The sequence below is a fragment of the Salmo salar genome, chromosome ssa21, assembly GCF_905237065.1.
Source record: "Salmo salar chromosome ssa21, Ssal_v3.1, whole genome shotgun sequence".
Classification (NCBI taxonomy): Eukaryota; Metazoa; Chordata; class Actinopteri; order Salmoniformes; family Salmonidae; genus Salmo; species Salmo salar.
In genome coordinates this window covers 25,951,624-25,974,334 of record NC_059462.1, presented here as the reverse complement: position 1 = coordinate 25,974,334, position 22,711 = coordinate 25,951,624, and the positions used below count along the sequence as shown (strand labels likewise).

At 44.5% G+C, this 22,711-nt stretch overlaps 1 protein-coding gene across 5 annotated transcripts in view; it reads left to right on the top strand.

Annotated features, from left to right (window-relative positions):
* The first annotated feature begins 948 nt into the window (after positions 1–948).
* The window catches only part of LOC106582004 (target of Nesh-SH3), a 38,144-nt gene continuing 16,381 nt past the window's right edge, over positions 949–22,711 (top strand). For 2 of the 5 annotated variants that reach the window (XM_014164628.2, XM_014164627.2), the window contains exons 1-10: positions 949–1,603; positions 10,010–10,189; positions 10,841–10,909; positions 11,042–11,174; positions 11,966–12,147; positions 12,354–12,403; positions 16,693–16,735; positions 17,675–17,740; positions 17,943–18,020; positions 22,393–22,581. In XM_014164628.2, the coding sequence (XP_014020103.1) occupies positions 1,510–1,603; positions 10,010–10,189; positions 10,841–10,909; positions 11,042–11,174; positions 11,966–12,147; positions 12,354–12,403; positions 16,693–16,735; positions 17,675–17,740; positions 17,943–18,020; positions 22,393–22,581 (1,084 nt within the window). In that variant the 5' untranslated portion in view covers positions 949–1,509. The remainder of the gene's footprint in view (positions 1,604–10,009; positions 10,190–10,840; positions 10,910–11,041; positions 11,175–11,965; positions 12,148–12,353; positions 12,404–16,692; positions 16,736–17,674; positions 17,741–17,942; positions 18,021–22,392; positions 22,582–22,711) is intronic. The other 3 variants (XM_045704657.1, XM_014164629.2, XM_014164633.2) reach the window with 2 other exon arrangements.

Here is a 22,711-nt window from a genome sequence, read left to right as displayed (position 1 = left end):
TATCTGTCTTTATGGATATTGGTGAATGAAGCCTGTGAACTCGAATATGACAGTGTGTAGGGACTTCCTGTTTGAATAGCCCAACCCCCTCTGACCGAGGCCTCGTTCCTGTCTCGTGTGATGGCATGTGGGATGGAACCTCAGTGCCAGAGGGCCGGAGCTCCTGGAAACACACACATACACACATCCATGAACACACTTCGCATTCCAGCGGCCTGGTTCTGGCAGAACCGTACAGGATGACTGACTGCTGACAGTCTGGACCCAGACATAAACACACATGCACACACTTAGTCACATGCGTAAGCTCACACACACACATTTGCGTGCACGCACGCACACACACTGTGCCCAGTGGTTGTAAACATTGATGGATGAGTCTGCAGTTGAAAGGCGTTTTTATGATGCTGCCCTACTACTGTATAACAGCACGTGTTTGTGATGGGTTATTGTACATGTTGCCAAAATGCCATGTTTGGGGGTGTGATCATAGTAGGCGTGTTACCACACGTGTTGGATGCAGTGGCCAAAGATGCACGTGTTCGTGGCGTGTTTTGGGGATTGATACAGTAGATATTAATGGAGATTGTGTGAGAGAGGGATGAGAGCGGAAGACTCTTGAATTTTGGACTAGTGGGACACCCCTCTTTTCTCATTTTCCGCATACCTCCATTTTTGCAAGAGACTCTTACATCACCTTTAAGCACCTTACAACTTTGGGCTAAATGAAGAGAGCGGTAACGAGTGGTAGAGAGGGATATGAAAGGGAGGAAAAAGGAGGGAGAGAAAGAAAGGAAGGAACGAGAGAATAAGTGCAATGAAAAATCAGCAAGGGCCTTAGGGATGGAAAAGACTGCCATTGCAGAAAAAAACTAATGGAAAAAGAGAAAGAATGAAAGGGGGGATGAGAGAGAGAGAGAACGCGAGAGAGAACGAAAGAGAGAAAAAGAAAGGGCCAAAGAGACCGAAGAGAGAGCGAGAGTGGGTGTGACGCCAAGTAAAAGAGCGCAAATCTATGTGGGTGAGAGAGGGAGCGAGAAAAAGAGAAAGGGGGTGTGTCCGCCTCGGTCTGTCCCCTCCCTCTGTAGGTATAGATGCTGCAGGCTGGTCTCCCTGCATCCCAGAGCACAGAGCCCCAGAGCATCAAGCCCTTCAGCCTCAGACACAGCCTCAGCCAGAGCCTGTCCAGTGTGCTGCACTAGTCCTGAGACACACCAGCTCAGTGAAGTAGTCCAGCCACCAGAGTCAGCATAACTCACACAGAACTAGGATAATTACTTTACTGTTCTAGTTCTACCGTTCTAGTCATGTACAAGGCTCAGTCTGTGAACTAGTCCAGGGCTGGTTGATATTTACTCTGTCAATGTTCTCCATTACTGTAGTCCAGTAGCTCACCTTAGTCCACCTCTTAGTCCTGAACTGAGATTATTAAGTCTTCAGTCAACGGCGTCTAGTGCGAGTCACCAGCCAGTCCTTTGTACCTGAGACCGCAGCAGATCACCTACCACCATGCAGCTCTCACACACCTTCCTCGTCTTCCTCTTCCTCCTTTTCATCGTTGAGATTGCGCTGGCCGGCTCGTCTACGGCTCGGAGAAGCAGAGGTAGGTGACATCTGTATCACCTTCATTGCCATGTAAAACCTTTACAGTCAACTCCTAAGAAATGCAATGTTAATGGAAGTGCTTGGCTTGTATAAATTGGAGCATGCAGACACAACACAATGAAAAAGACTGAACTTGAATTAGAGCTGAAGAACTCCAATGCAGAGCTTGCAGTTATCCAATATGCACTTATCAGGAGTCGACTTTGCATCACATAGCATGAATATATGTTGTTATGGGAATTCTGTCATGCAAATTATAGGCTATTGAGCTTTGCAAAGAAAGTTAGCCTCAGATGATATAAATAAATGAATGAAATGCATGTGGACATGCAGTTGAATTAAATGTGGGCACCCATGCACATTATTGCAATGCATTTGATAATGCTGACTGCTCAGGTTCATGAGGAATTGTTGGACCAAACTATACAGTATTGGTGGCTGGTATCTTATCACAATCAGACACAGTTCATTTGTACTAGACAGCTTAGATGAATCCTGTAGTGATTATGGGTTCAGATAATATTGCTAGACATGATTGCTGTGTTGAATCTGAAACTGGCATGTGACTGATATAAAAACCCTTCCGCTGAGACTATGTCCAGTGTTATGAAACTTTTGCTCCATTACATGGTCCAAACCAAGGTGACGATTTCATTTTCATGCTATGTGGTTGTGGTATAGGACTCTGCATTCTATGCAGCATGATGAAGGGTACGCAATTGTTATTATATGTTGGATGTTATGTCCTGCAGATGTTGCCGTGACAACCACAGGTGGTCGTTGCCTTGCCACACACTGCCAGGAAGGCCAGTGATTCTGATGTGTGCCTAGAAGCATGCACCACGGTTCCTCATAAAGTTTGCCCTATTGTGCTACAATGTAAAATACACCATACTACTGTAGGTCTACGGTACATCATGCTGATGTTCAGCATGCAGGGTTGGACTGTCTTTACCTGACCTGGAGCAAGGTGTTCCAATTCACAACAGGCCATGTCCTAAATTGTGCTTGTGCTGTTTTTATGAGCCACGTGAGTTTGTTCCATTTCTATGAAACAAGGTGGGCAGGCGAGGATGAGAGACGTTAACTGCTGCCAGAGATCTGTATATAATGACGAGATGCTCATCCTAACAATGGTAGTCGTTGTCCTAAAGGCAGAAAGGCAGCCGACAAGCTTAGGTCTGCATATTAAGCCCATAGAAATACATTGGGCTTATTTTGGACAGATTTTGGCGTTAGTGAAACCTCTTGCTTTGCCACTTCCTCTCTGCTGCTGCTAATAGTGTTCAGTCTGCACTACTGAAAGTGTTTCCAGGTTACAGGTCAGGGTTGTTGGTAGTTTGGCCCTTGTTAGAATGTGCCATGTGCTTGTCTCTGAGACAGAAAATGTGTTTTTATTGCAGTTTAATTATTTTAAATGTAAGTGAAATAGATAGAACAGTAGACATTACAAAGAAATAGAGGCATTTCAAATGACATTTTATGACGGTACAGTGTTGTAATGATGTGCAAATAGTTAAAGTACAAAAGGGAAAATAAATAAACATAAATATGGGTTGTATTTACAATGGTGTTTGTTCTTCACTGGTTGCCCTTTTCTTGTGGCAAATATTGCTGCTGTGATGGCACACTATGGTATTTCACCCAATAGATATGGGAGTTTAGCTACATTTGATTTGTTTTCAAATTATTTGTGAGTCTCTTTCTATATCTGTCTCTCCCTCCTCTCACTTTTGTCTGTCTGTCTGTCTGTCTGTCTGTCTGTCTGTCTGTCTGTCTGTCTGTCTGTCTGTCTGTCTGTCTGTCTGTCTGTCTGTCTGTCTGTCTGTCTGTCTGTCTGTCTGTCTGTCTGTCTGTCTGTCTGTCTGTCTGTCTGTCTGTCTGTCTGTCTGTCTGTCTGTCTGTCTTAGCAGTTAGTTATTTTTAAACATGTTTTAAATGGGGCCATAAAATGGAATCTGTTTAATATGGGAATCAGCCCTGTTTTGAGGGATCACTCTGATTAGGATTTTCACAACAGTCACGGGAAACTCTGCCATGCTGTCCCATTAACCCACCCACCCACTCATACACAAGGGTCTCACACACACACACACACACACACACACACACACACACACACACACACACACACACACACACACACACACACACACACACACACACACACACACACACACACACACACACACACTATATATATATACATGCAGTGTGTCTTAGTTTAATTCTGGCTCCCGTTTCCCATGTCTCCACAGTGCCGCCACACTGTTTTCTGTGAATTAAAGTTGGGCACTTTGAAAACTTTGATGCTAATAAAGCTGATTTTAAGTGAGTGAGACTACAGAGGGGAGTCGGTTAGAAGGGCAAGCACTGTGGAAAAACTGTGACATTGGCTTACAGACAGTTCCACAGTGTGTTGTTAGCTGAAGTTGGCCTACAGACAATAACATTGAGATTGGATGAACGAGTGTAACGTGAGTTTGCTTTGGCGGTCTGTCAGAGGTGGGTGTGGCTCTTCATGTTGGCATGTGTTCCCTGTCCCTAGTTGGAATATGTTATGTCAAGTTATCTCTGGCTGAAGTGACCTCAAATACAGACTCCAGATCAGTTTGTTGATGTGCTTTATACTTCTTTGTGCATGTTAGGTGTATGTGCTCTAACAGCCTGAGAGATGGATGAGAGAGGTTTAGACAGATGGAGGGATGATTAGAGCACAATGGAGGGAGGGAGAGTTGGTGAAAGGGAGAAATTGAGTTTTGCTACCAGAGAAAAGAGAACAGCTGTAGTTGAGCCGTATGTGGGAGATATAGTATGAGATCAGGGGGACCAGTGCAGGGGATAGCGTGGGAGCCTTAGCCCAGGCAAGGCTTGCTCCAGCTGGGCTGTGAGGCAAAGCTCCCCCTGAAAACCCGGAGCATGGCTGGGCTGGCCCATGGCCAAGGGTGTGGTGTAGTGGTGTGGAGCCCACTATAGCGTATCAAATCCCCTCTCCCCCATCCCGTATTGGAATTTTGTGACAGGTGAGGTCTGCTTGTCATTTCTTACCATCTTCAAGTTGTTTCTGTTTTTCTCAAAGTTTACTCTTTTTGTTTGGAGGCAGAACCATTCCAAACCCTGTTTCTTCTAGTTGGCATGGACAAGAGAGATGTTTTACACTTCATTGAATTAAATGAAGCCGACTCTGTTACCAAGAGTCGTAAAACTTGTCTTTGCTGGCCGTGGGAAGCCAAGTCCCCTTGCATCTCTCCACCTTCTCATTCCCAGGATGGAATCGCAAGATCCAAACACCTGCAGAGCTGCGTAAAATCATCTAGAGCCACAAAGCCCCACGCACACAGAACCTACCTAGCAGTGTGTGAATGTGTGTTTTATGTACTGTATGTGCATACAGTGGGATAATATTAATCAATGTCCTTTCAAAGAGAGGAAGGAATAGAGGAATGATAGGACACGAGAGAAGAGAAACTGAAAGACGGAGGGCAGAAAACAAGCTGCCAAGAGGACCTAGTTTGGGTGTGCAAAAGAGCAAGATTTAAATCAACAATGTGACAATGCTGATTCCAAAGCTACACACACACGCAAACGTGCATGCACACACACACGCACAAACACCGGCGGAGTGGGTGTTTGTGAGTTTTCATAGCAGCGAGAGCACTGAGCTCATCCTCTGACAGGCCTAATGACCTCCTCCCTCTCCAAGAGGACCATCCATCACCAGGGATGAGCTAAGATGGCCGCCGTGAAGTCCAGTCGCCTCCAGTCAATGTTTCCGCTCAGTGTCTCCTGTCCAAGGGAGGTTCTGCAATCCAGCCCAAGAGGAATAGTGGGATCAGAGTGGAAGTATTTCGGAAGTGTTTATTGTATCTTTGAAGTGTGTTGGCTGATCCTTTGGTCTACTTTTTGTGGTGATTCACATGTATGAGTTTGAGCTTGTATCTCTTGAGCAAGGCAGGATTTCACTTTAGGATTGTTTCAGTTTAAAGGGCCAATCTGCAGTTGCTACATCCATGTTCGTGCTTAAATTAACGATAAATACCCATTGATTCTTTAAGAATCTAACTTATAAATGCTTCATGAGCTTAGTTCAACTGTCGCACCCCATCAGAACCAAAAACGTAAACTTGTTTCACTCTGATGTTTGTAAACAAAATAAATGTAAACAAACATTTGATATTATGGATGGTCAGTCCTTGCATCCATAGCTATATGATTTTGAATGGTTACATTCCTCCATTCCCATCCCTTAGCTGTTTACCGAAACATTGGCTGGGATAACGCTTTGTTCTTGATTCAAATGCTGATTGCCCCTTTAGGTACAGCTAGGAGCTTTTCTCTGATATTTTCATGAAGAGTGGTAATGGAGAAAGCTGCCACAGCAAACCTTATGACATGGTGATAGGCAGAGTTCTCCTCAATAAAAACAAAACATCTCACTGATCCTTCCTCTTAGCAACCACTCAGACAAACCCTGCAGCTATTTGGGAAATGTGCATTGGTTATCACCTTCTCATAACATTCAGTTGACATTTATGAAAGGCCTTATGATTTATTTATCCATTACATAATAAAACAATCCGCATTGCTGCTGAGATCGGGAACAGAGTGTGTCCTAGACAACATGAAGTACACTGCACACACTGTGTCCTTATCACAACATATGCACAACATCTTCATTCACAGCTGAGCTCAACGCTACGGGCGGCAACAATGTCACACACTTTCTGACCAGACAGCATCAGATAGATATGCTACACCTACCTCAATTGTTTTATGTAAAAATGTTACATTGAGTTCCTCTCATACTTGTTTAGTAACGCTGTAATTACTATGGTAGCACACGTTAGTAATATGTTGTTGCTATCGGTGCAAACTTTTCACCTGGTGCCAACGCTTAGTGATTTAATTATGGCCCTTGGTTGTCAGAGGTATCCCTTTCCTTTGTGGTTCATCAGTGCAAGGTCATAGAGTCAGTTGGTACATGTCATTAAGCTGAAGTATTTCTTCTTTACAGATAACAGGCTAACTAGAGGTGTGCTGGCCTCTGCCCTCAGTACAGCCCTAGGTGTGTGTGTGTGTGCGCGTGTGCGCGTGTGCGTGCGTGCGTGTGCGTGCGTGCGTGTGCGTGCGTGCGTGTGCACAATGCCGGAGGTGATGATCACAAAGCTTTCTGAGCTCCTGGTTCCTCTTGCCAGTTGACATTTGACCCCATTGTGGTTCTGGATATTCATTTGGTCGTCAAGCTCTAGGTCAGTTGTAACCGTGACACAGCTTTGGTCAGTTTGAACATTCTGTGTCGTTGGAGATTTCATCTGTCATTCCTAATCCTCTCTGCCTCGTATCCAAGACGATACCAAAATCCTCTTCTTCCCTTAGCTATCTGTGTTATGTTTGGCTAATGTTCCAATTTCTTGTTATCTATTCTGGTGGCTTGGTTGTGACCAGTTTCCCTTTGATGTAGATTGATGATTGGGGTTATGATACTGTCTATTTATAAACTTCCAGTCATGTTAGACTGGAAATACAGATAAGTCCCTGTTGTAGAACGGCCAAACTGTTGGGATTTGGACCAGGTTGTTAGGGGACTGAGCCAATGTTTGCTTGTTTTGGAGTTGGAGAAACGCAGCCAGAAGTTTCCTAATGTTTCATACACTGGAAACCCCTCTCATTGGAGCCAGAGCTAGAGCCAATCCCCCATTGTTTCATCAGAAATATAGAGGGAGAAACAAAACAAATGCAGTCTTGATAGGAAACACACAGTTGGCAAAGGCTGAGGCTATTCATCAAACCATGGTTTCCCCTCATTTCTCCCCAACCTCTTTGTCTCTGGTGTCTGCTGGCAGAATGTGCAATTTATTTTTTTCAAAAGCACGTTCCACATTCCACAATTTGCATTTTACTCTTTAGTTTGCCCTTAGATATCTCACTGCAGTTTGCTGAATGCACATGCTGTACAGTGAAGTAAAATGTCTGAGAATTCTGCTCTCAGACCACTTACTGTATATTTGCCAATCTCTCATACACCTTTGCTTTACTTCTCTCTGTTTTTGTGTTTATCTTCACGTGTTAACGAGGCAGACACTTTAAATCCTTCCCTAAACTCTCATACCAAACACAGTATGGCCAAAGGTCTCTCACCCAGTTAACACTGCTGTTTACACTACCAGTAAACACCAATGAAACCATTCTTCTGCCCCTGCACTGCGCTTTTCTCTGTAGTCCAGTTTGGGTCTTTGTCTCTCTATGGTTTCTGTCCCTGTGTAACCTCTTTCGCTGAGCTCCTTGGGTAGGGCATGTGATCTTGGGGGTTCAAACTCTGTTGATTTTGGCAGGATATGTAAACATATTTGGCAGCAGATGTGTGTGTGTGTGTGTGTGTGTGTGTGTGTGTGTGTGTGTGTGTGTGTGTGTGTGTGTGTGTGTGTGTGTGTGTGTTTGCACAATCAATTACTGAGATGTATCGTTGAACACATTAGGGCGGTATTATAAACACAATCCCTCTGATTGTTAATTAGGTTAATTAGCTTTGAGCTAAACTACTTCTATGCTCGCTTCGAGGCAAATAACACTGAAACATGCATGAGAGCACCAGCTGTTCCGGACGACTGTGTGATCACGCTCTCCGCAGCCGATATGAGTAAGACCTTTAATAAACAGGTCAACATTCGGATTACCAGGACATGTACTGCAAAGATGCGCTGACCAACTGGCAAGTGTCTTCACTGACATTTTCAACCTCTCCCTGTCCGAGTCTGTAATACCAACTTGTTTTAAGCAGACCACCATAGTCCCTGTGCCCAAGAACACTAAGGTAACCTGCCTAAATGACTACTGACCCGTAGTACTCAAGTCTGTAGCCATAAAGTACTTTGAAAGGCTGGTCATGGCTCACATCAACACCATTATCCCTGAAGCCCTAGACCCCCACTCCAATTTGCATACCGCCCTAACAGATCCACAGATGATGCAATCTCTATTGCACTCCACACTGCCCTTTCCCACCTGGACAAAAGGAACACCTATGTGAGAATGCAATTAATTTACTACAGCTCAGTGTTCAACACCATAGTGCCTTCAAAGCTCATCACTAAGCTAAGGACCCTGGGACTAAACACCTCCCTCTGCAACTGGATTCTGGACTTCCTGACGGGCCGCCCCAGGTGGTAAGGGTAGGTAACAACACATCCGCCATGCTGATCCTCAACACAGTGGCCCCTCAGGAGTGCGTGCTCAGTCCCCTCCTGTACTCCCTGTTCACTCATGACTGCACAGCCAGGTACGATTCCAACACCATCATTAAGTTTGCTGATGACACAACAGTGGTAGGCCTGATCACCGACAATGACGAGACAGCCTATAGGGAGGAGGTCAGAGACCTGGCTGTGTGGTGCCAGGACAACAACCTCTCCCTCAACGTGATCAAGATAAAGGTGATGATCGTGGACTACAGGAAAAGGAGGACCGAGCACGCCCCCACCAATGGGGCTGTAGTGGAGCAGCTTGAGAGCTTCAAGCTCCTTGGTGTCCACATCACCAACAAACTAACATGGTCCAAGCACACCAAGAAAGTGGTCCACAGAACCTCAAATGGTTCTACAGCTGCACCATCGAGAGCATCCTGACTGGTTGCATTACTGCCTGGTATGGCAATTGCTCGGCCTCCGATTGCAAGGCATTACAGAGGGTAGTGCGTACGGCCCAGTACATCACTGGGGCTAAGCTGCCTGCCATCCAGGACCTCTATACCAGGCGGTGTCAGAGGAAGGCCCTAAAAATTGTCATAGACTCCACCCACCCTAGTCATAGACTGTTCTCTCTGCTACCATATGGCAAGCGGTACCTGAGCGCCAAGTCTAGGTCCAAGAGGCTTCTAAACAGCTTCTACCCCCAAGCAATAAGACTCCTGAAAATCTAATCAAATGGCTACCCAAACTATTTGCATTGCCCACCCCCTATTTTACGCCGCTGCTACTCTCTGTTATTATCTATGCATTAATAACTCTACCTACACGAACATATTACCTGAACTAACCGGTGCCCCTGCACATTGACTCTGTACCGGTACCCCTGTATATATTCTCGCTATTGTTATTTTACTGCTGCTCTTTAATTTCTTGTTCCTTTTATTTCTTATTCGTATTTTTTTAACTGCATTGTTGCTTAGGGGCTTGTAAGTAAGCATTTCACTGTAAGGTCTACACCTGTTGTATTCGGCGCATGTGACTAATAGAATTTGATTTGTTTCCATTGTCTATGTAAACAAAACCAGTCTTATGACTATTATTGGTCCAATTCAAAGCAGCCTCTGTCTGTGTGTGTAGAGAAAGAGGAAAGGCATTCATTGTGCCCAATGTGTGTGTGTGCCCTCCATTCCGACCTTACTAAACACTCTCCTCTCCCACAGTGAGACGTCAGAACATGAAGGTGAGGATCAACGCTACAGGCGACACCATCGTGATGAAGTTTGTACGTCCGAACGCTGACACCAAGCTGGAGGGCTACATCCTGGGCTATGGAAGCAGCATGTTCTCTAAACAGTTCATCCAACTCCCAGAGAACGGACTGCCCTACGAGACAGAGATCGGTGAGGCGTGTGTGTTTTGTGTGTTATGTATGATCATTCCCCAGGGCATTGACACCATAATCAAAATGTGAATGATGCCATGTAGGTTTTCCAAAGGAATACAAAGATTTGAGCCTTTGAGGCTTACAGACCAGAAACTATAGAGTGGTCTCGCACACATACAGTATGTGTGTTATGTTGACGTTTTAGTCATGGTTTGATTAATGTCATCACCGACAGAGAACACATCTGTGCAGACTCCAACACCCCTCCAACACACACACACACACACACACACCTACACACCAGTGGAGGCTGCTGAGGGGAGGACGGCTCGGAATAATGGCTGGAACAGAGCAAATGAAATGCCATGTGTTTGATGTATTTGATACCATTCCACCTATTCCACTCCAGCCATTACCATGAGCCCGTCCTCTCAAATGAAGGTGCCAGCAACCTCCTGTGTTACACACATGTAGATGCACACACACACCTCACTCTCAGTGTGATGTCAAATACAGCCTGCCCTATTCATTTCTGGAATGTTCGGTCAGGTCACATTTGAGAACGTCCAAACTCAACCCCATCGAGGGCCTCCTGAAACACGATCAAATTCAGAGACAATTATTAACAATCTTCTGTCATCAAGGCTAAACCATGACTCTATTCCAGATGCCGAGCCCAAGTACCTGATCGCTGTCCAGCCCATCCCAGTCAATGATGTGAAGAAACAGTGCACAGGTACTGCACATGCACCAACTCCAAGTGTTACCAGTAATAATGTGATAAATTACATAGAAAAGAGTCAAATTTATGCCCATTCCTTTGAATCTGACGAGGTTTACCTTCGAACTGACCCCTGTGACTCCACAGGCAACGTGAACCTGGAGAAGCCCCTCCACCTGGTGATTGGGTCCGTGACCCCCACCTCGGTGCTGCTGTCCTGGGGGACCTTCCTCAAGACGCCCTACGAGGGGGACATCATGAACGACTGCCTGGAGGATGGGTGAGTTAGCACACAAACGCACGCACACACACGCACGCTCAGCAGAGTGAGCCAGTACAGGTACACAGCCCACATCCCAACCTACCTACAGAGGTTCTGGTGCTGGTTCGTCATGCTCTGAGTCACACCACAGTAATATTATTTTCACAGCTTGAGAAAAGCAAAGCTGTATTTCACTCAAACTCACCCTCATATTATATACAACAGACAGCTTTAAACATGTGGTCGAACTGCAACACATCGTCTGCCAGTCTTTCTGGCTACTGAGTGGAGGTGGAAGGCAGTGGGCGAGTGCACAGGTGTTTAGTAGTGGTTGGAGTGATCCTCATCCTACACATCAACTCACTGACACACTCTTCTCTACTTCTCTAAACATCCCCTGGAAAAGACATTGGAAAGCTTGACCTCACCCTACTCTGCTCCCAGTCCCTGCTGGCTTTTTAAACTCTCTAATGTCAGTTACGGCTGTCACTGCCCTGTGCCCCTGGCCTGCACAACACTTCTCCACCAGGAGACTAGAACTTACAGCTTTGCTTTCATGGCAGACACTGACACAAAATGGTGGACAGACTGTCACAGTTTCATAACATGCCATTGTTTTAACTTACAAATCAGTCATAGGAATCTGTGCCATCATAATGCTTTAATATCCATGTTACCACACAATTTCTGACATTTCTATTCAATTCTATGTTTGTTGACACTTGTCACTACAGCATACACAATGTTATAATACTACTGATGAAAATGTGTGAAATGAACAATGTTGTGTTCTATCTGGGTTGACCCAGGAACTACACGGTGCGCTACCGTGAGAGGAACCGGAAGTGGACCTACCAGACGTGCCCCGCAAGCGACACGGTCATTGACAGCCTTAAGCCCAACACGGCCTATGAGTTTGGTGTCCGACCCAACAACAAGGAACGCAGCGGAGTGTGGAGCAAGCCAGTCATCCACAACACCAACATGAGCGGTACGTCACCTAAACCCTTCCCCTCTTTCCTTCCATAGTTCAAATCATCCCCCTTTAAATGCCCATAATTGATGCAGCATTGACTCTGTCGGCATCTCACACAGATCACATGTTTTATATTTACTGTATATTCCTTATGGTCCAATACTAGTAACATATATTCTATTAGTTCCAGTTATTCATTAGTATTGTGTTGTGTTTTCCAGGGAAGGTCATGCAGAAACCCTACAAACCAAGGACCCCTCTGAAGCCTGTAGTAAGTACTACACTCATTGCTCTTTTACTGTGCTCTAGTGATTATGTAGTGTGCTCGAGTATGTAATGTTTTAGTATGTAATGTGCTCTAGTGTGAAGTGTTTTAGTATGTAGTGTGCTCAAGTATGTAGTGTGCTCTAGTATGTAGTGTGCTCTATTTTGTAGTGTTTTAGTATGTAGTGTGATCTAGTATGTAGTGTTGTAGTGTGATCTAGTATGTAGTGTTGTAGTGTGATCTAGTGTGAAGTGTGCTCTGGTGTGTAGTGTTTTAGTATGTAGTATGTAGTGTGATCTAGTATGTAGTGTTGTAGTGTGATCTAGTATGTAGTGTTGTAGTGTGATCTAGTGTGAAGTGTGCTCTGGTGTGTAGTGTTTTAGTATGTAGTGTTGTAGTGTGATCTAGTATGTAGTGTGCTCTAGTATGTAGTGTGATCTAGTATGTAGTGTTGTAGTGTGATCTAGTGTGAAGTGTGCTCTGGTGTGTAGTGTTTTAGTATGTAGTATGTAGTGTGATCTAGTATGTAGTGTTGTAGTGTGATCTAGTATGTAGTGTTGTAGTGTGATCTAGTGTGAAGTGTGCTCTGGTGTGTAGTGTTTTAGTATGTAGTGTTGTAGTGTGATCTAGTATGTAGTGTGCTCTAGTATGTAGTGTGATCTAGTATGTAGTGTTGTAGTGTGATCTAGTGTGTAGTGTGCTCTGGTGTGTAGTGTTTTAGTATGTAGTATGTAGTGTGATCTAGTATGTAGTGTGCTCTAGTATGTAGTGTGATCTAGTATGTAGTGTTGTAGTGTGATCTAGTGTGTAGTGTGCTCTGGTGTGTAGTGTTTTAGTATGTAGTGTGATCTAGTATGTAGTGTGATCTAGTGTGTAGTGTTTTAGTATGTAGTGTGCTCTAGTATGTAGTGTGATCTAGTATGTAGTGTTGTAGTGTGATCTAGTATGTAGTGTTGTAGTGTGATCTAGTGTGAAGTGTGCTCTGGTGTGTAGTGTTTTAGTATGTAGTATGTAGTGTGATCTAGTATGTAGTGTGCTCTAGTATGTAGTGTGATCTAGTATGTAGTGTGCTCTAGTATGTAGTGTGCTCTGGTGTGTAGTGTTTTAGTATGTAGTGTTGTAGTATGTAGTATGATCTAGTATGTAGTGTGCTCTGGTGTGTAGTGTTTTAGTATGTAGTGTTGTAGTATGTAGTATGTAGTATGATCTAGTGTGTAGTGTTGTAGTGTGATCTAGTGTGTAGTGTGCTCTGGTATGTAGTGTTTTAGTATGTAGTGTGCTCTAGTATGTAGTGTGATCTAGTATGTAGTGTGATCTAGTATGTAGTGTTGTAGTGTGCTCTGGTGTGTAGTGTTTTAGTATGTAGTATGTAGTGTGATCTAGTATGTAGTGTGCTCTAGTATGTAGTGTGATCTAGTATGTAGTGTGATCTAGTATGTAGTGTTGTAGTGTGATCTAGTGTGTAGTGTGCTCTGGTGTGTAGTGTTTTAGTATGTAGTATGTAGTGTGATCTAGTGTGAAGTGTGCTCTAGTATGTAGTGTGATCTAGTATGTAGTGTTGTAGTGTGATCTAATGTGAAGTGTGCTCTGGTGTGTAGTGTTTTAGTATGTAGTATGTAGTGTGATCTAGTATGTAGTGTGATCTAGTATGTAGTGTTGTAGTGTGATCTAGTGTGAAGTGTGCTCTGGTGTGTAGTGTTTTAGTATGTAGTATGTAGTGTGATCTAGTATGTAGTGTGCTCTAGTATGTAGTGTGATCTAGTATGTAGTGTTGTAGTGTGATCTAGTGTGAAGTGTGCTCTGGTGTGTAGTGTTTTAGTATGTAGCGTTGTAGTATGTAGTATGATCTAGTGTGTAGTGTGCTCTGGTATGTAGTGTGCTCTAGTGTGTAGTATGTAGTGTGCTCTGGTATCTAGTGTTCTCTAGTATGTAACACGTGTAGTGTGCTCTAGTATACAGTGTGCTCTAGTATGTGTTGTGATCTACTGATTATGTAGTGTGCCCTAGTATGTGCTCTAGTGTGTAGTGTGCTCTAGTGTGTAGTGTGTGCTAGTTTGTAGGGTGCTCTAGTATGTAGTGTTGTAGTGTGATCTACTGATTATGTAGTGTGCCCTAGTATGTGCTCTAGTGTGTAGTGTGCTCTAGTGTGTAGTGTGTGCTAGTTTGTAGGGTGCTCTAGTATGTAGTGTTGTAGTGTGCTCTAGTGATTATGTAGTGTGCCCTAGTATGTGCTCGAGTGTGTAGTGTGCTCTAGTATGTAGTGTGTGCTAGTATGTAGAGTGCTCTAGTGATTATGTAGTGTGCCCTAGTATGCAGTGTGCCCTAATATGTAGTGTGCTTTAGTACGTAAGGTGCTCCAGTATGTGTTGTGCGCAAGTATTCAGTGTGCTCTAATGTGTAATGTGCTATAGTGTGTAGTGTGCTCTAATGTGTGGTGAGCTCTAGTACATAATGTGCTCTAGTATGTGTTGTACTCTAGTGAGTATGTAGTGTGCTTTAGTATGTAGTGTTCTCAATTATGTAGTGTGCTCTAGTATATAGTGTGCTCTAGTATGTAGTGTGCGTTAGTGTATAGCGTGCTCAAGTATGTAGTTTGTGCTAGTATGTAGTGTGCTCTAATGTGTAATGTGCTATAGTGTGTAGTGTGCTCTAGTATGTAGTGTGCGCTAGTATGTAGTGTGCTCTAATGTGTAATGTGCTCTAATGTGTAATGTGCTGTAGTGTGCTCTAGTATGTAGTTTGCGCTAGTTTGTAGTTTGCGCTAGTTTGTAGCGTGCTCTAGTATGTAGGGTGCTCTAGTATGTAGTGTGCTCTATTATGTAGTGTGTGCTAGTATGTAGAACGCTACAGTATGTAGGGTGCTCTAGTATGTAGTGTGCCCTAGTATGTAGGGTGCTCTAGTATGTAGGGTGCTCTAGTATGTAGGGTGCTCTAGTATGTAGTGTGTCCTAGTATGTAGTGTGCTCTAATGTGTAATGTGTGTAGTGTGCGCTAGTATTTAGTGTGTGCTAGTTTGTAGTGTGCTCTAGTATGTAGGGTGCTCTAGTATGTAGGGTGCTCTAGTATGTAGGGTGCTCTAGTATGTAGTGTGTCCTAGTATGTAGTGTGCTCTAATGTGTAATGTGCTATAGTGTGTAGTGTGCGCTAGTATTTAGTGTGTGCTAGTTTGTAGTGTGCTCTAGTATGTAGTGTGATCTAGTGATTATGTAGTGTGCCCTAGTATGTGCTCTAGTGTGTAGTGTGCTCTAGTATGTAGTGTGTGCTAGTGTGTACTGTGCTCAAGTAAGTCTTTAGTAAGTCTACAGAGTGTAATTAAGAGCTGCATGCAGCACTTTCTTTCCATTCTGCTCCTTATTGGAAAATAGCTAAACAAGCAGCTAGCCACATTTGGCCAAGACCAGTAAAGAGGACCATAGCCAGCTAATATCTGCATTACTAAGGAGGAGAGGAGAGGAGAGGAGAGGAGAGGAGAGGAGAGGAGAGGAGAGGAGAGGAGAGAGAGGAGAGGAGAGGAGAGGAGAGGAGAGGAGAGGAGAGGAGAGGAGAGGAGAGGAGAGGAGAGGAGAGGAGAGGAGAGGAGAGGAGAGGAGAGGAGAGGAGAGCTGGAGGAAAAAGAGGGCAAAGTAAATATTGGAGTTTGGAAAGAGGTGGAGCAGAAAAGAGAGGCGAGAAGAGAGTGGAGGGAAATATGGAGAGAAGCGTTGGCCTTAACTTTCTGGCCATGCATAGTGACTGGACTGTGTGTCTCTGTCGTCTCACGTGCCGCCGGCCCCACTCTCGTAAAGCTGCACAGCTGGCCAGGATCAGCCGCAACACTGGCACTTCCTGAGGAAAAGTTGGAATAACGATCTTCCCGCTGGAGAGTTTACAGATCAGACACGGAGAAGAGGGCATGGGGTTATGTAAGAGGGAGCGAGAGGGAGCGAGAGGGAGTGAGAGGGAGGGAGGGAGTGAGAGGGAGGGAGGGAGGGAGTGAGAGGGAGTGAGTGAGAGGGAGTGAGAGAGAGAGAGAGAGTGAGAATTGATTATTTGACTCACTAAATTAGTGAAGTAGATAGCTCTTCATATTATCATTGTTGTATAATTTTTTCATTTTATTTTATTTAACCTGTATTTATCCAGTTATTCAATTAAGAACTAATTAAGAACTTATTTACAATGACGGACAGGCCAGTGACGACTCATACAGTATCATGGCTGATCTCTCTTTCTCCACCCCCTCCCTGTCACTCCCCCACATCTTCTTTCTCTCCCCCCATCTCTCTCTCGCTCACTACCTTTCTCTCTCCTAATAGAAAACAGTCAACATGCCACGGGCCTTCTTCCCTCCTCATCACGGTAAGCCAGTAGACAGACAGACAGACAGACAGACAGACAGACAGACAGACAGACAGACAGACAGACAGACAGACAGACAGACAGACAGACAGACAGACAGACAGACAGACAGACAGACAGACAGACAGACAGACAGACAGACTCCTTATATAGCCTTGTTTTTGTTATTTTATATTATTATTTCATTTATTTATTTTATTATTATTTCATTTTTTTACTCTGCATTGTTAGGAAAGGACTCATAAGTAAGCATTTCGCAACAAAATCTACATCTGTTGTATTCGGTGCATGTGACAAATACATTTTATTTTGATTTGACACACAAACGCACAGACACACACACAAACACACACTCCTGCTTTGGTCATACCCACTGAACCCTGGTTTAATACAGCGGCAAAGACTTTACAGGACGTGATGATTTATCACTCTCCCTCAGAAACGTCTGTTTCACCCCTCCTCACTGAACCCTGCTCTGAGGAACCAGCACTGGACGAATTTTTAATAGGACGTCTGATTTACGACTCTGCAGACACGACCTTATCATCATTCAATCCCATGTTATACAGTAATCTCTTATTCTTCCTTCTGATTACCACAGTGTTAATTCCAGGTGACCAGAGAAGATGGCATTCCTGTGTACCTACTGTACATACAATACATGTTGCCTTGGATGACGATATGATCAGCAAGATACATGCTTGCTAGTGCTGTCAATGTTTTGAAATCATCCTTTTGACAGGCTGTACTTAGGCCATACTGTACTTAGGCCATACTGTACAATCTGCTCTTAACTGTAATGCACTGAGCCCATACATACAGTACATACTGCACTGCAATGAACTGAACAGAGCTACATGCATGTTATTTTCATTTGGAAACTCCAGGATGGCAAAGTGATGATGGCTGTTTTGATGTGTGTCCCTTCCTTCTGTTCAGCTGTCCATAACAGGAGCCAGGGTAGAACTCTCTACAGGACCCCTGTAGCTCCAAGGACCACCTTCGGTAATGAGCCATGCAACTATGTCCTATGATCTCTCCTTCTTGATCTTATTCCTTCTTGACCTTGCAGTCTTTTTCAATCTTATACTTTTCATGTCTCTTTCTTTTCCTCTGAAAACCATTTCACAGTTTATATCCTGTAGCAGGACATCAAATCTCTCTCCACAGATTGTGTGTGATTCTTAAAGTTTGCTATATTCCTCAGTGCCAACCTCGGTCAATAGACAGCACTTCGTGTCCACTCCCCGACCCACAATGCCTCAGGTGCAGCACGAGCCAACTGGTAAACAGACAGACACTTTACTCCCTAATGAGACAGGACGGCTTAACTGTCAGTCAGCTTGGCTGCAGCCAATGAAAGGGTGGGTGGGCGTGGTTTCAGAGGGATCTTTTTTATGATTGGCTGCATGAGTAAGATTGGTATGCACTGAGTACAGTAAGTAGAGAGCCCCGGATCTCAGGAGATGATGGCTGTCAGTTCCAATAATACTGCCTCAGACAATTCCCAAGGAGGCGGAGGTAGGTTGCCATGGCAGCATGACTTAGCCACGTGGTTGTATGGTCCTACTGAGAACATCCCATGACCTTTTGAGCACATTGCATAAGCGCTGCTTGTTCCTGCAATGCGTTTCTCATCAGTTTCGTCCCACAAACAAGTCAATCGTCTTTTTCTGTCTTCCTCTACACTCTTAGAAAAAAGGGTTCCAAAAGGATTCTTTGGCAGTCCCCATAGGATAACCCATTTTGGTTCCAGGTAGAACCCTCTGTGGAAAGGGTTCTACATGGAACCCAAAAGGGTTCTACCTAGAATCAGATAGGGTTCTTCAAAGGGTTCTCTTGTGGGGACAGCCGAAGTACCCTTTTAGGTTCTAGATACACTCTTAGAAAATAAGGTGCTAACTTTGTCTCACTTCTTTACGGTCTGTGCATCCATTTGTCCATACTGTGTATCAATCAGCATCTTATACCATGATACCTGTCCACATTCATTAATCTGTTGATTTCAAGACATTTAAAACATTCCACTCAACATTCCCCAACACAACTGTTCATTTAGAATCATTGTTTTAATTCACAGTGCTTTGCTTTCAGCCAGTTGCAGTCTAGAAGGTGTTCAGTCTGCATGATAAAGTAGCATGCTACAAAATGATCCCGCTTTCTCCCCAACAGGAACAGAGCCTCGGCTCTACCATAAAATGTCCTAATTTTTCATATTGTACACTCTGTACCTCCTTTCTATCCTATCCCTTCCCTTCCTATCCTATTCTGATCATTCCCTTCCCATCCTATCCCTTCCTATGCTATACCTTCCTATCCATTCCATTCCCTTCCTATCCCTTCCTATCCCTTCCTATCCTATACTATCCCTTCCCTTTCTATCCTATCCTATCCTATCCTATACTATCCCTTCCCTTCCTATCCCTTCCCTTCCTATCCCTTCCCATCCTATACTATCCCTTCCCTTTCTATCCTATCCTATCCTATCCTATACTATCCCTTCCTATCCTATCCCTTCCTATCCTATACCTTCCCTACCTATCCTATCCCTTCCTATCCTACACCTTCCCTTCCTATCCTATCCTATCCTATCCCTTCCCTTTCTATCCTATCCTATCCTATCCTATCCTATCCTATCCTATCCTATCCTATCCTATCCTATCCTATCCCTTCCTATCCTATCCTATCCTATCCTATCCTATCCTATCCTATCCCTTCCTATCTTATCCCTTCCCTTCCTATCCCTTCCTATCCTATCCTATACCTTCCCTACCTATCCTATCCCTTCCTATCCTACACCTTCCCTTCCTATCCTATCCTATCCTATCCTATCCTATCCTATCCTATCCTATCCTATCCCTTCCCTTTCTATCGTATCCTATCCTATCCTATCCTATCCTATCCTATCCTATCCTATCCTATCCTATCCTATCCTATCCCTTCCTATCTTATCCCTTCCCTTCCTATCCCTTCCTATCCAATCCTTCATTGTATTCCTATTTGTCTATCGTTCCTGTTGTCCCTCTGGAACAAGTGTTCGCAAAACGTCAGGAAAAGGATAAAGTACCTGAAATATCTTAATAACAACAATACATTTATTGGTGATTTGCTTTTTACTCATTACATTTAAAGCCCTACCTGTCTGTTTATAACACAACTACACCACAAGCACCCCACAACCCTAACTGTGCTAGCATCACCATTACATGGCCAATAACATGAGAAGTGACACTAAAACACTGGAATGCATTGTTATCTACTCATCTACAACCTTCCCCCCTCTCTCCCCCCCTCTCTCTCTCCTCTCCCTCTCGCTCTCTCTTTCTCTCCTCTCTTCTATCCTTCTATGAGTTGAGGTAAAGTACCTGATCGGATTGAACAATCAATCAAAGATGGTCATTCAAATCCCTTGCTAGGTGATCAATACTCCCTCTGTTAAAACTTCATGGTTCACAGTCATCCAGTGGCACACAGCCAAATGTATTTTGGATGGCCGTCACTCACAGGTGTCCTAGGCCTGGTAGCAGCGTATGTGTGTAGTTACACAGTCGTTACACTGTAAACTGCTCCATATGGGCTCAGTTCCTTTGAAATCCAACCCTCTCTATCAACCTCTTGCCAGGTATATGTTATGTGCTGATTGAGGTCCAAGATAAGTTTCCATAGCCCAAGTCATAAACACATATCAGCCCGGTTATTTGAGAGTCTTTCTATCTATTCTCTATGGTTCTTCTATTTCATCTGTTAATGGATTCTATGGTTTCTCTAAGCCATTCTATTCCCATGCCAATTTCTCCTCTTCGTTTTCCATTGTCAAAGACCTGTCCTTGGAGTACTGTCTGTTCTATTAGATTATATTTCTATGGCCTCATTGTACCACTCTCCTCTCTCACCCACCCCAGGACGAGCAGATCAGATCATATCTGCCTCCTCTCCTTCTGTGGATGTCCCCCGTGCCTCACCTGCCACCCCCCTGCCCTCCCCCAACCTCTCCTTACTCTCCCCTCAGCTCCTCCCCTCCCCCACCCTCCCCCATGCCTCCCCTCAGCTCCTGCCCTCCCCCAGCCTTCCCATGACTTCCCCAGCTGACCCTGTACTTAACCCCAATCGTAACGGACAGAGACACAGGGGACCGGCCCAGGCTAGGCCCCAACAGGCTAGGCCCCAACAGGCCAGGCCACAACAGGCCAGGCCACAACAGGCCAGGCCCCAACAGGCCAGGCCCCAACAGGCCAGGCCCCAACAGGCCAGGCCCCAACAGGCCAGGCCCCAACAGGCCAGGCCCCAACAGGCCAGGCCCCAACAGGCCAGGCCCCAACAGGCCAGGCCCAGGCCTCAGGCCCAGCCCCAACAGCCTGCTAAGGTCACTCAGAACCTACAGACCCCCACGGGTAAAGATCTTGCTCTCTCCCCTCACCTAGGCTGTAACAGAGCCATAAAACATGTATAATGGATCATTGTGTCCAAGCTTCTTATCCTCTGATAAAAAACAAAGTTCTCTCTCACACAGCTCCCAGCCAATATCAGGTAGGACAACCTCTACCAAGACCCGCCCTCGTCACTGAGAGGGCCAATAGTAACAGCCAGAGTAACGATGACAACATTTAGTCCTATCACCATCTCTGTTGTCATCCAACCTCATGAAACCCAAAGCTCTCATTTGTCATGTCTGTTCACCATCAATCAATCATTCATTGGATGTCATCGTAGCTTACACATAATACCGTTGTCATCATAGATCATACACCGTTGCTATGGGTTGAAGTTGTTTGTGTTGCACCACATACCTGTGTTCAAATACATGTGTATTTGAGTATCTGGTATTTAAAATACTTTTTGAGTATTTTCAAATACACAGCTCAAAACAAGTACTTTTATTTGAGAATTTGTATGGTTATTTGTAAAAACCAAATCGTCTACCAAATGTATTTGAGAGTATTTTTTTCAAATACTTATTTCAAATGCTATTTTCAAATACTTGCAGGTTAAATGCATTATTTGATTATTTTCAAATACTTTCCAAGTGTATATCCAATTACACTTAAGATATTCAACTACTTGTCTTTTCAAATAAAATGTATCTGAACACTTACTTTGAATGTGTGCAAAAGTAATTGAGATATTTGAACCCAGGTCTGTTGTACCCTCAACCCCTTCTCCAGCCTTATTGGTGCAGTGAAATGTGTTGTTTTATAGGGTCAGCCATAGTAGTACGGTGCCCCTTGAGCAAATTGTTCAAGGGAAAATTGACAGATTTTTCACCTTGTCACCAGAGACCTGGCTACCTGCCGCCTACCATTACAACAAACTATACACCTCTACCCCTCATTCACTCGTGCCTATCCACCCCCATCTTCATTCCACCACACTCACCCCATTCCTGATCATTTCAGACACTGGAGAGTTTGCTCACTGGCATTATTAAATCACCCAACTTTTATGGAATATAATAGAAGGGCTGTTGAAGTTTTGTTTCTCATCTCCATGGATTCTTTTCACTTCACTCTTCCTTTCCACATCTGCATCTTTCACTCATTCATTTGTTTATCATCCAGGGCTGCTACCATCTCACCTGAATGACCCTTGAACCTTGTCTCCATGGGATCGGATCCCCTCTCTCTCTAACCCCTCTACTACACCTCTTTTTGTTAATCTAGGTACCAGCTTCCTGAGACCTTTGACCCCTACTGAACCTCGCTCTCCTATACGCTCTGCCGTTACCACGGCAGCCAGAAACACAACGTTGCCTCGCAGTCGCGCCTCTCTCTACTCCACCCCTAACGGCATCAGACCTCTCTCTCTACCCAGGGACACCAACTCCTCCCTCACCTCCGACACACCAGGGGGTAATGGAGCAATCTTTTCCTCTTCTTCCTCCTCCTCCCCCTCCTCTTCCTTATCTTTCTCTTCCTCCCCAGCACTACCTTGGGTCTCACCCTCTCTACCTCCTCTCACTCTCTCTCACACACACAGATT